Source organism: Colias philodice, chromosome 26 (assembly GCF_061535455.1).
Source record: "Colias philodice isolate Cphi_HAF_F1 chromosome 26, ilColPhil1 Martin Lab GWU primary, whole genome shotgun sequence".
NCBI classification, from domain to species: Eukaryota; Metazoa; Arthropoda; class Insecta; order Lepidoptera; family Pieridae; genus Colias; species Colias philodice.
Window position 1 is genome coordinate 7,430,791 of NC_143111.1, and position 12,107 is coordinate 7,442,897.

General features: G+C 32.3%; 3 protein-coding genes across 6 annotated transcripts; all 3 read right to left on the reverse strand.

Annotated features, from left to right (window-relative positions):
- Positions 1–120: 120 nt before the first annotated feature.
- On the reverse strand, positions 121–3,416 carry LOC149477006 (galactose mutarotase-like). Of its 3 annotated transcripts, none has more exons than XM_089711479.1 (6): positions 3,350–3,416; positions 2,416–2,548; positions 1,884–2,099; positions 1,233–1,495; positions 697–856; positions 121–483 (listed from the first exon to the last, which is right to left on the reverse strand). In XM_089711479.1, the coding sequence occupies exons 2-6, from the start codon at positions 2,542–2,544 to the stop codon at positions 193–195; spliced, it is 1,059 nt and encodes a 352-aa protein (XP_089567605.1). In that variant the 5' UTR covers positions 2,545–2,548; positions 3,350–3,416; the 3' UTR covers positions 121–192. The 3 variants fall into 3 exon arrangements, with proteins under 3 accessions (XP_089567605.1, XP_089567607.1, XP_089567606.1); XM_089711481.1 differs by lacking the exon at positions 3,350–3,416 and adding an exon at positions 2,791–2,873; XM_089711480.1 differs by lacking the exon at positions 3,350–3,416 and adding an exon at positions 2,658–2,779.
- Positions 3,417–4,197: 781 nt separating this feature from the next.
- On the reverse strand, positions 4,198–7,003 carry LOC149477007 (galactose mutarotase-like). 2 transcript variants are annotated; one of them, XM_089711474.1, is made up of 6 exons: positions 6,961–7,003; positions 6,501–6,634; positions 5,968–6,183; positions 5,456–5,718; positions 4,857–5,016; positions 4,198–4,577 (listed from the first exon to the last, which is right to left on the reverse strand). In XM_089711474.1, the coding sequence occupies exons 2-6, from the start codon at positions 6,627–6,629 to the stop codon at positions 4,233–4,235; spliced, it is 1,113 nt and encodes a 370-aa protein (XP_089567600.1). In that variant the 5' UTR covers positions 6,630–6,634; positions 6,961–7,003; the 3' UTR covers positions 4,198–4,232. The 2 variants fall into 2 exon arrangements, with proteins under 2 accessions (XP_089567600.1, XP_089567601.1); XM_089711475.1 differs by having other exon boundaries at positions 6,976–6,995.
- Positions 7,004–8,244: 1,241 nt separating this feature from the next.
- Positions 8,245–11,282, reverse strand: LOC149477008 (galactose mutarotase-like). Its single transcript, XM_089711478.1, has 6 exons — positions 11,209–11,282; positions 10,756–10,891; positions 9,956–10,171; positions 9,388–9,650; positions 8,855–9,014; positions 8,245–8,569 (listed from the first exon to the last, which is right to left on the reverse strand). The coding sequence occupies exons 2-6, from the start codon at positions 10,882–10,884 to the stop codon at positions 8,258–8,260; spliced, it is 1,080 nt and encodes a 359-aa protein (XP_089567604.1). The 5' UTR covers positions 10,885–10,891; positions 11,209–11,282; the 3' UTR covers positions 8,245–8,257.
- Between the last annotated feature and the right edge of the window lie 825 nt (positions 11,283–12,107).

A 12,107-nucleotide genomic window follows, 5' to 3' on the forward strand; every position in this document is an offset into this window, starting at 1 on the left:
CACACATCTAAACAAATTTGAAGCGACTGCTCTATAATTTTAAATTTGTAAGCTAAGGCCACCAAAGTAAAAAAGAAAAAAACATTGAATTAAGACGGTAAAAAAAAATAATAATTGCTTTCTTAAATAGTTTTATTAACCAAACACATAGCAGTACAAACAGATATTCATCCAGGTCACATAAGTTAAATATTATTCCCTCATACCACCAAAATTGTACATCACTCTATGATCATAAACATCCCCTGGCTTCAACACCACAGACGGGAAGTGGGGGTGATTAATAGCATCAGGGTATATTTGGGTCTCGAGACAAAAAGCTGCGTTTCGTCGGTACTCCACCCCTTGCTTGCCGATGATGGCCTGGTCTCCAGGAGCTGGTAAGAAGTAGCCAGTGTAGACCTGTACACCAGGCTGGTTGCTATATACTTCCAGGGTTCTGCCTGATGCTGGGTGCTCTACTTTTGCTACGAAGTTGAGGCCCTGGAATAGGAATAAGTAAGATTTATTGTCGGTCGTGCTACAAAAAGGTAGTCGAAAAAGCTTTTCAACATTTTTCGACTATAATACATAGTTCTTAGAGCTTCAGAAAATATTTTACGAATTCATAAACTGGGAGTTTATGAATTCATAAAATATTAGGTATTGTTATTTTAATTATGAAGTACCTAAGTATAATCAATAAATACATATTACCTCCATGCCACTATCAGATACACAGAAATTGTGATCAAATAGTTTCTCATGTTTGCTGATAATATCTCCAAGTCGGACTGGAACACGTAAATCAAAGGGAGTTCCTCCAACTTTAAGAAGACGCCCGGTTGGTATGTTTGCTGCGTTGCTCTCTGTTATCCTAGGAAAATGCAATAAATAAAAATTACATTTAATTGAAGTGATATATATATAAGAATAATATACATAAGAAGTTAGTAGTTAGTTAGTTACTTAAATTTAATTTACGCAAATTATGCACATTATTGTAAAAAGTTGTATAGGTAATCATCCTACCCGTTCGAGACAAAATATAGGGTTTTAAAACATTTACAATGAGCTTTAAATTGTGCCAAAATCCTAAAACATTTATGAAATAATCTAGAAACACGTCTACCGGAGTTAATAGACAGTTCTACAGAGCGAGCAGCCTTGCGAAGCAATTGTTACGCGAAGCAGCTCTATAATCAAAGAGGTGATACACGCATTATTAAAAAATATAGTTGAAAAAAACTTACTTATCAGCGTTAACAGTAATCACGTGGTCAAACAACCCTTGCGAGCCGGATTCATGACCAGCCAAGTTAAAGTAAGAATGGTTCGTCATGTTCACAATCGTTTTCTTGTCTGTAGTGGCCTTGAAGTCGATGTATAAGCAGTCATCGTCTTTTACTTCGTAAGTCACGTTGACTAGCAATTCACCAGGATATCCCTCCTCGCCATCTTTTGATAAGTAGCTGAAGACAACCTTGGTGCCGTCTACGACAGATTGCCAGTTCACCTGTAAAAAAATGTATAAAAACGATGTAAAAATATTTGTGCTATTTTAAGAATTAAACAGCGAACTCATAATGAAATGGATTTTAGTTATTTTAAGTAATTAGGTTCTATACTAATTTATATAAATTACTTAAGTTTTACAAGGTAGACTTTTTACAACGTAAATTAGGTACTACGTAGGTAAGTTATACCTACATGTTAATTATTGTTCCCTAGTAGATATTATTCACGTACCAAACAACAGCTTCAAATTAGTATTATAAATTCAGAACTACACTCTCTTCCTAAAAGAAAAAAAAAACGATTTTTCCTAAGTACAATATGTACCTACTTCCAGTCTTTTCATTTCTTAAAAAAATAATAATAATCAAACATCTATGCTATCTAACCTTATTGAATCCAATAATCCCTCCATGCAAGTGATTGTCTCCATTATTCTTGGCCAGTTGATAAGTAACTCCATCCAACTGGAAGGTTCCACCACAGATCCTATTCGCGCACCTCCCGATGGTGGAGCCGAAGAACCGAGCGTTCTTGGTCACGTAGTCTTCGAATGTATCAAATCCTAGGACTACGTCTTTTATTTCACCGTTTTGGTCTGGGACCTGTAAAATTGTTAAATTAGGTGATATTGAAAAACTAAGATATCTACCTAATACAAATTTGGTAACTTAGGTATGTTGCAACTGTATAAATACAAATGTACTGGTTTAGTTCTCGGTGGGAACTAATGAAATAATAGTCGAACATCACACAGAATGCTGAGCACCTATTTGTCCTTAAATAAAAACGATCAATGAAGCAAATGTATTTTGCTGCTACCCCATACACCACAAGGGTACATGGCTTAACTTATACTACTTTAATTCCTTAAATAACTATACATCATCAATGAAATGATCAAATTCATGAAAAAATTACCTTAATAGATTGTACAATAGCTCCATAAGATATGACAGACACGGAAAATCCACTGCTGGTTTGCCAAGTAAACTTCTTCACGGGATCCTCATTGAAACTTCCGAAGTGTTGTTCAGTTAAGTACACCATGTTTCTGAAAATATTCCAGAAGTACAGATTAAACTAGGAAATATACAAAAACAAAACAAAAGGCACGTTGAAAGTTCTGAAGTTCGCAAATATATAGTGACTACTATACGCACAAATATACAAATTTTTCAATAGAAAAGCCATTAAAATTAAATATGCTATTGCTATCGACTGTCGTTTTTTCTAACAATAAAATATACCTAAGCCTTGTGTTGAAGTAGGTAAGGGAATTAAGTATATACCTACTCATTTCAAAATGCTTAAATTATATAGAAAACGAGACTATCATATTAATTGTTATGGTCAAACTGATGATAATGGTGACCTTAAGAAATAAAGGAATAATTACATGGTTCACATTTCATTGTTACATCATACAAAAGATATTGTTGTCAAGCCAATAATTAATAAGTTTAAGAAATTGACAAATTAATAATGTCGATCGTTTCTCTTTCATTGTTTCAGTAGCATAATAGTTTTACGTCTTCACAATGTAAAATTACATGTTTACAAGTAGGTACCTACTATCTTAACTTACTCTACCTTAGTTTCTACATATCGGTAATTTCAACTATGAATAATACTTTCTTAGAAGACAGGTCGGTATTTAAATTTTAGCGAAGGATTCATAAACCTATTTCTAGATTTTCTATCTTCTGAAGATAAAGTGGAACTGTGGAAGACGTAGATTTGATTTCCGTCTCACAATTATTTCTTCACTTTGTCAGTTAACTACTTATTGAAGAAAAACTAATTTATCACTTATAGCCAAATCTAAAATAAAATAAAATTATCAAATACTTACATAAAAAGCGGCCGGTATACGATAAAGCCATGTGTTAACTAATCGTTTATCATTGTTTTGTTTGTATCCATTATCATAATGTAATAAAATTATAAACATCTTATATTCCTCAATATAATCACTATAAAATAGCACGTACGCCATTTTTTCGTTTGAGAAGATTCAAAATGTTAAATAGTACATAGTTGCAAGCAATTGTTTCATAGATGTGTTGAATTAATAAAGTGGTTAAGTTAAATAAATTCGAGTTTAGGTGGTCCTACACATCTATTTTATAAAATGGCAAGATTGTTCGTTTGGTAATCTATGCTGAAGAGTTTGTTTGTTTGAACGCGCTAATATCGGGAACTAATGTTCCGATTTGAATCACACTAAGACCGACAGGAGCGGAGCTACGCGGGTGAAACCGCGGAGCGCAGCTAGTATTCAATAATAAAATGGCCTATTCCCTGCAGGCTACTGCAATCATATCAAACATAATAATAATATGTAAGGGTCAGAGACTCTACATAACAGATTTTTTTTCTATTTCTTGGTAGAAATAATGGGACTGAATAGCTTAATACATTGTTTCTTTTCAGCAAGCTTACTTTAGAAGCTACTGTATGGATTTGAAATATTTAAGCATTTATAGACGGGGCCTGTCGCCTATTTGAAATCATGCCATATGACCAATAATCTTAAGATCTAGACATAAGGCAAGATCTAAAAATATAATAGTACACACAGAAAGTTTTCTGTTTTCCTTGGCAATATGTTTTGCAGTAGAGTGTAGAATCTTGCTGGTTTTATATATTATTCTGCTTATTACGCCTGAGTTTTTTCAATCGAAAACAAATAAAATACAATCATATAACAAATATATTTATTACCATATTCACAATCAACCCATAACCTTCACACCATTACCATGACCATTACCATTACCGTTTCCATTCCCATTCCTAACCACTCCAAATTTGTACTCCGTTTTATGCGTATAAACTTCCCCTGGCTTCAGGACTATTGAAGGGAAGTTTGGATGATGTATAGCATCGATATATTTCTGGGTTTCGAGGCACAGGCCGCTGTGACGACGGTAACCAACACCCTCTTTACCAGGAATGGATGGAAGGTCATCAGAAGGCATGAAGTTGCCCGTGTAGAAATTGATTCCGGGCTGGTCACTGTACACCTCCATAAAGCGGCCTGATGATGGGTGCACCACGCGGGATACGAAGTTCATGCCCTGTAAAAAATTTAAATAGATTGGGAAAATATACCTATTAGAAACTTGGAGACACTTTACTTCGTAAAACCATCATTTTTGTATTTTTAAAGTGTACTTGCTCGTAAAAATATAGATCTTGGTGCATCTTTTAAATTTAAGCTATAAACTTATGAAGTGAATATTCGTTTAGTACAATCTTCATTTTTACAAATTACTTAAAGAAGAAAACGCTCTACGGACTCTGCATTGCACTCATTAAAATTAACTAAACGGATATTATTGCCATAATTACATTACCTTATTGCCATTTGTTGCAACACAGAAATTATGATGCAATAATAATTTCGAGAACTCTATAAAGTCGCCCAAACGCTTTGGCGTATACAGATCCAATGGTGTTCCTGCTATTTTGATTAGTTTGCCTGTAGGAATCCAATCCGATCTGGCTTCTAACATTCTGTAAAAGATAAAGGTGCAGTTAGCATTGTAGGCGGATATTATTACAGATAAATCATCAATCATCATATTATTTTGATTGTAATGTGCGAAATACGAAATGATGATTTATTGCTTTTAGAGAAAATGCACTTCTTCGATCGTTAACTAATACAACATAAAAATTAAAGAGTAATTAACACATTGACCACTTTGAGGATCGGGATCTCACTTTTAGTTAAATTAATATATCTAAGGGCCGATTTTTCAATGCTTGGATAAAACTTATCCGTCCAATAAGGTATTACACGATAATATTAAAATGTCCCGTAAACTGTCAAATACGGGCAATTAGAATACGTTTTTAAAATGGTAGTTTTTTACATTATTCGACGAATAAGTTTTATCCAAGCATTGAAAAATCGGCCCTTAGTCTAAGAATATGATTTTGTAGTACATACTTATCAGCATTAATATTAATGACATGGTTGTACAATTCCTCTGCACCAGTCTCATGACCAGCCAGATTAAAGTAAGAATGGTTAGTTAAATTCACAATGGTCTTCTTATCTGTAACTCCTTTATATTCTATGGACCACGTATCATCATCTTTAACTTCGTAGATAATGTTGATGAGAATATTTCCTGGATAACCTTCTTCACCATCTTTTGATACTCTGCTGAAAATTACTTTGGTACCATCCACTGTGGCATTCCAGTTTACCTGCAAACATGTTTATTGTTTATGTTTGTTAATATTAAGAAATACTTTTTTATTTGCTATGTATTTAGTTAATTAGTACATTATTCCAATTCTATCGATTATAAAGGTTTTGGCTATTATTTTATAATTCAGTTCTTTAATCTTTAGGTATATAACAGTAATTAACTAAAAATGTAAATATGGACTGAATTGAAATTTTGAACGTATTATTTTTATAGATAACATAAAGCAAAGGACCAACAATAGAACCTTGTCGAACCCTAAATGGCCGCCATGTAAATGATGTGGACTGCGATTTTTGCTCAGGTTATATTGAACTCCATCTAGTTGGAATGATCCCTCAGCAATCCTGTTGGCCACTCTGCCAACCACACAGCCGTAGTTCTCTGTGTTACGATCTATGTAACTTTGGAGATCATCAAAACCAAGAACCACGTCACTTAAGTTCCCATCTTTGTCTGGTGCCTGTGAAATTAAATGATTTGACATAAATACTTTAAGTTTCTAAAGAATCATCTTCAGAAACAACAAACTACAATTTTTAACATTCATTTTACAGCGAAATGTTGATTTAATTTTTTTTGTATTAAATTAAAAGATAGAATTAAATTTGCGTTATAAAATTATAACGTTAGATTTTAATCTTAACTTCGCTTTTAAATAGGAAGCTTCCAAAGGTAAAGCTTAGATATAAGATTGTAATTTAAATATTCGACACTTTCCCTTTCCACATCTGCTCAGTTATAAGCAAGACTTTGTAATTGCATTAAATAAATAATTACGTGTATATTTTGTACTATAGCGCCAAAAGAGAGAGCTGTGAGTGAAAATCCACTTTCGGTCCTCCACGTGAATTTTTTCACTGTTTCCCCATTCCAAGTACCGAATTCTTGTTCTGTTAGGTACACCATTATTGCTGAAAAATCATTTTGTAGGCTTTAGAAGCTATTTTTCACCTCAATACATGCATTTTTTTTAATAAAAAAATTTTCTTCTTTGAAATATTATTAGCATTTATGATACCTACCTACCAAATATATTTCACAAAGTTACAGAGTTGGAAATAGTGTATTTATATAAGTTTCAATTCCTTACCCAAATTTTACCGGCTTGCAAAAAGAAGACAGGTATTGCAAAAAAATTGAAATTCACGATTTTTTTGGAATTATAATAATTTATCTGTGTAGGTAATCCTTAAAAAGTCTATAAAAAATATTTATGCAAAATTTATTGATTACTTACAAGTAAGTTACTTACAACACGACCTATCAGCAGCTTCTTGTCGAATCACTATGGGTCATGGGAGATATCAGGCAGATGTCATAAAATATATCTTGATATTATGTAAACACTTTTGTATATAATATATTATTTATCGTATTCGGTCATTTCCATAAAATATTACTGATTTTTTGTACGCATCTTGAGTTAAAAAAATAAAAGCCCATTGTATTCAATTTTTTTCAAACCATTTGCTGTTTTATGCCTAGATATATTAGAGATTTTGGTATATTATATATTTTGATATAGGTATAAAGTAGGTACCTTACACTCATTTTTTTTTTAATATTAAAAGATAACAGCAATAATTTTTAAAATCGTAGATAAACGAAACGCTATAGCTTTTCATAAAATCATTAGTTAGGTCTTAGATTTTGGTACCAATCCTGGTAGGTATATCAACAGAAAACAGGTAATACTTAAAAACAGGAAATAAGACAACATTAAAGATTTTAAATTACTCAGCAATGATTTCCATGAAGCAACGCTTATTTTCAATCTTGCTTTTAATTTACAAGCATTATTCGCTACATTATTTTAATGTTGAATTCCCTAGTGCTTTACGTCGAAAGTCCGCCCTTCCGATTAATCGTAAAGATATCAAAAACACTATTAACCTAAATAACAAATTAGCTATAAATTTTTTGTATCTTGTTATAATTTTAAAATGACCTACCAATTATCACAGCCTTGACATTGGACATGTAATCAAATGTTAAATTGACCACATAATGTAATTACTAATTATTATCTATCAATGTGGTCCAATAAATTTTTGGGATCATGAGATATGGGTTTTTATAACTAATAAAATTCGTAAAAAAATATTATATAACCACAGACTAATAATAATATACTACGTATACAAATATAACTGATATAATATTATGGTAATACTAGCTTTCTGTCCGTGACTTTGCTGGCGCTTTACATTCAAAATCATACAGCGGACCAACAATGAAATTGTAACCGTTTCGAATTTCAATTGATTTAATATATGTATTATACCAATCTAAGATTATACCTAATACGTAATGTGTCTTATACAATAGGTTCGAAGAGAAACGTTTAAGAAAAACTATGTCAAAATTTTTATATTTTCCCTTAAGGTTTTTAACAAAGTCTATTTCAAAAAATACAAAATAAAATAATAATTGAAAAGAATAATCCTAACTGTCTTTGGCATAAACATGAAGAAATTAAGCCGAGCAGAGTATTCAATAAAAAATAAAACACACATCGTTAACAATATTTTATTTTACGCCGGAGCAATAACTCCATTTTTTTTAACAACACCGAATCTGTACTCCGTCTTCTGTTTATAAATGTCGCCAGGTTTCAAAATAACACTAGGGAAGGAAGGATGATGTACAGCATCTATGTAATTCTGTGTTTCTATACACATTCCTGCGTGACGACGATAACTAGCGCCATCTTTTCCGACAATCCCAGCTTCTTCTTTAGTGGGGAAATAATTCGCATTGTAAAAGAGAATACTGGGCTGATCGCTGTATACGTCCATGTAGCGACCTGATGGTGGGTGGTAGACGCGGGAGAGGAAGTTTAGACCCTGGAATTATTCAAGTTATTTTATCTTGAAAATTTGGAAACAATAGGAACATTGGAGAAGCTATTTTCTTGGTAAACGCAGAATAAAAGGTTACTTGGTGGTTATAATGATAGATTTAAGAGATATAGTTTAAATATATCATTATCTGATATGAATAATATATTAGATAGTATTTCTACACAGTATTTCCATTTTATAATTGGACTAGTCAACAAGGTGGGCAAAATGTACCATTTTTTTTTAAAAAAGAACGAGACGTATTTTATTTAACGTAATATATCTTACCTTGTTACCATTCTTCGTCACACACAAATTGTGATGGAAAAGATTCTTGGAATTTTCTATAATATCGCCAAGGCGTTTGGGACTTCTCAGGTCAAATGGAGTTCCTCCGACGGGCAGGAGTCGGCCAGTTGGCACCCAGTCAGATCTTACTTCTACCACTCTGCAGACAAAATTCATTTCATTCTAGTAAAGGTTTATAACAAACGACTGATTTTATAAAAGAAAGAAAATTTGAGAAACTATTATTCGATAAAAAGTAAACATACTACTAACTACTACAATATATAATGCTCAAATTTTCTTTCTAGAATCATTAGTTTAGCATACTTCGAATTCTTCAATTATAACTACATAAAAGTAAAGTTTACAATATCTACACGTTTAGAAAATCTACATAGGTAGGTTGAGCTTAAGAATATACACCAGACCTGATCACGATCAGACCAGTGCAGGCAGCATTGAAAATTAAGGAAAAACCCTTGTTATAAGTTTCCAATTTAAAATTTTCTTGATAGTTTCATAAATTAACTTACTTATCACAGTTCATTGTTACCAGATGGTTATATAATCCTTCAGCTCCACTCTCGTGTCCCGCCAAATTAAAGTATGAATGGTTTGTCATATTGATGATGGTCTTCTTGGTGGAGCTGGCGGTATACTCTATGTACCAAGTGTCATCATCCCTCACTTCGTATGTGATGTTCACCATCAGGTCACCGGGGTAACCTTCTTCACCATCCTTGGAGAGCCTGCTGAATACCACCCTAGTGCCGTCTACGGTGGAACTCCAGTTGACCTATTTATTAATTAAAATTGTTGAATTTAGCGTGTCTAAACCTATTAGTATGTAATACATAGTAGGTATGTACGTGTAGACCGTAATATATCTGATTTTATCATCAACAGAATATTACCTATACTCGTATGTTATTTTTTTATCGAATACGTTTTTACATATAATATAAAACCACATATTAAAACTCAAAAACATTTTTCAACATTGCGAATTTATAGAGCCCCATTAAATGTTTATCTTTTCTGCTTGGCGTTTTCTAACTCAAAAATTTTCCACGAAATTCTACAACGATTTAAAAACCTCACCTTATCAAAAGCCAAATTCCCGCCATGCACATGATGTCCGTCTTTATTCTTAGTAAGACGATGAGTGACCCCATCAATCTGTATGGTTCCCTCCGCGACCCTATTGGTGCACCTTCCGATCACTCCGCCAAAGTTCTTTATATTCCTCTCAACGTAACTCTGGAGGTCATCGAAGCCAAGAACTACGTCGCTGATATTGCCGTCTTTGTTGGGCACCTGGTGAAATATAATTTATGAGTATATAATAATCATTTATTAATAAGTACATAGGTACCTATTGTAAGGTAAGGTAAGGTAACACTATATTTTTATGCGAGTTTGTCCCAGAACTCGTAACCTCGTAAACGCCTTAACCGATTTTGATGATTTTTTTGTGTCAACTGGATTTTTAGAATGGTTTAGATTTATTATTCGAATACGAACGAAGCAGAATACACAGATAAGAAGAGATAGCTACTTTCTTAATAATAAAAAAAAACAATGTATGCACTAACTAGTTAATTCCCAAAATTCGAATCATATCCTTAATAATTATTCAACTTAAGAGTTCGCGTCACACAAGGTGAAGATACTATAATATTTTATCTTAAGATACTGTAATATTTTATATTACAGTATCTTAAGGTATCCGGTATCAGCGTTCTGACCATCATTTTTCTTTTTGTCATTGCGTACTAAGACCCCTGTAGAACCGCCATCCTGTTACAAATGACCCTAAATTTTGTGGGTGGATAAAATATTATAGTATCTTCACCGTGTGTGACGCGCTTTATTGTAGTGTACATAAGGTTTATAGTTACCTGAAGGCTCTGGACAATGGCGCCAAAAGATATGGCACTCAGTGAAAACCCGCTGTCAGTTCGCCAAGTATACTTCTTCACGACTTCATCATTTATTGTCCCGAACTCTTGCTCCGTTAAATACACCATGTTGTTACTAAATCAATTATTTAAAAGTGAGACATTATGAACATGTGAAATGGTGCCATTTCACTTTATCGTAGTAAAGTAATGTAGGCAATAAAATAGTTTTTGTAAAGATATTTATGTATTATATTTGAATGAGTAAGTATTTGTCTTATTAAGATTATATTCGACTTGTATTAAAAGTAAAGAAAAATATTATTAAAAAAACATCTACATTTACATAGACATAAACTAAAATATTCATTTACTTCCTTACTACTTTAATAAGTAAATTATTTTATTTTTTCATATAATCAGTAATATCAATAAAATTGATACGGTACTTACATAACACAACCACGTCAAGCGCAAATCAGGCACTTAATTCACAAACAATTATTATGGTCAAAATATCAAGTTATCTGTTATCCAAAGTATCAACTATCGTTATATTATTTTGTAAACAACACCTTTACTCCATGGTTTTGTTGTAAAAAATCGAGATAATATAGAATACGTATGTTAAACATTTATTATAACAACTAAGCATGAATTGCTTTAGCATGTATAATCGATTTATAAAATAATTCACAATATTTTATTATATTTTACTTTTCAAAGGCGAACACTTATTTCGTATTTAACGTGGTCAAGGAATTATGTGCAAAATTATACATATAGGTAGCATTATTCCGTCTAGAGTGTATTACATTAATTATAGCGCGTAAATATTTTTCAAATACCTAGAATAGGTACATCAAAATATCAAAACTAGTTGCGCCGCGCCGTTCCAACCGGCATAAAGGTTGGCAGGCTAAATGGCAAGCATTTCTATAGCTTTTATGTTACTGTTACAAGCTCTGTTACATCACTGCGAAGTATCATCAAAATCTGTTCAGTACTTTTCGATATGATTATAAGAAGTAGGATGTATGCATATTGGTCAATTGCATATCTTGCAAAGCATGTCACTGATCATCCACACACCACACACACTAAATAAATAAAACATTTTTCTTTAAATAAACATTTATTACAAAAGGTATAAAAATACAAAGGCACAATTTTTACAAACCTCATAATTTATTCCCTTTGAGAAATTTCTGAGAGAAAACATTGGAATGGAATGTTATAAATTGTCTCGAGTTTCATATTACAATAACAATAATCAATTTTAATACAGTAGTTACGAATATAAATTTAATAATTCGAATTCTAATACAAAATTGTAATGTTAAACTTGTATA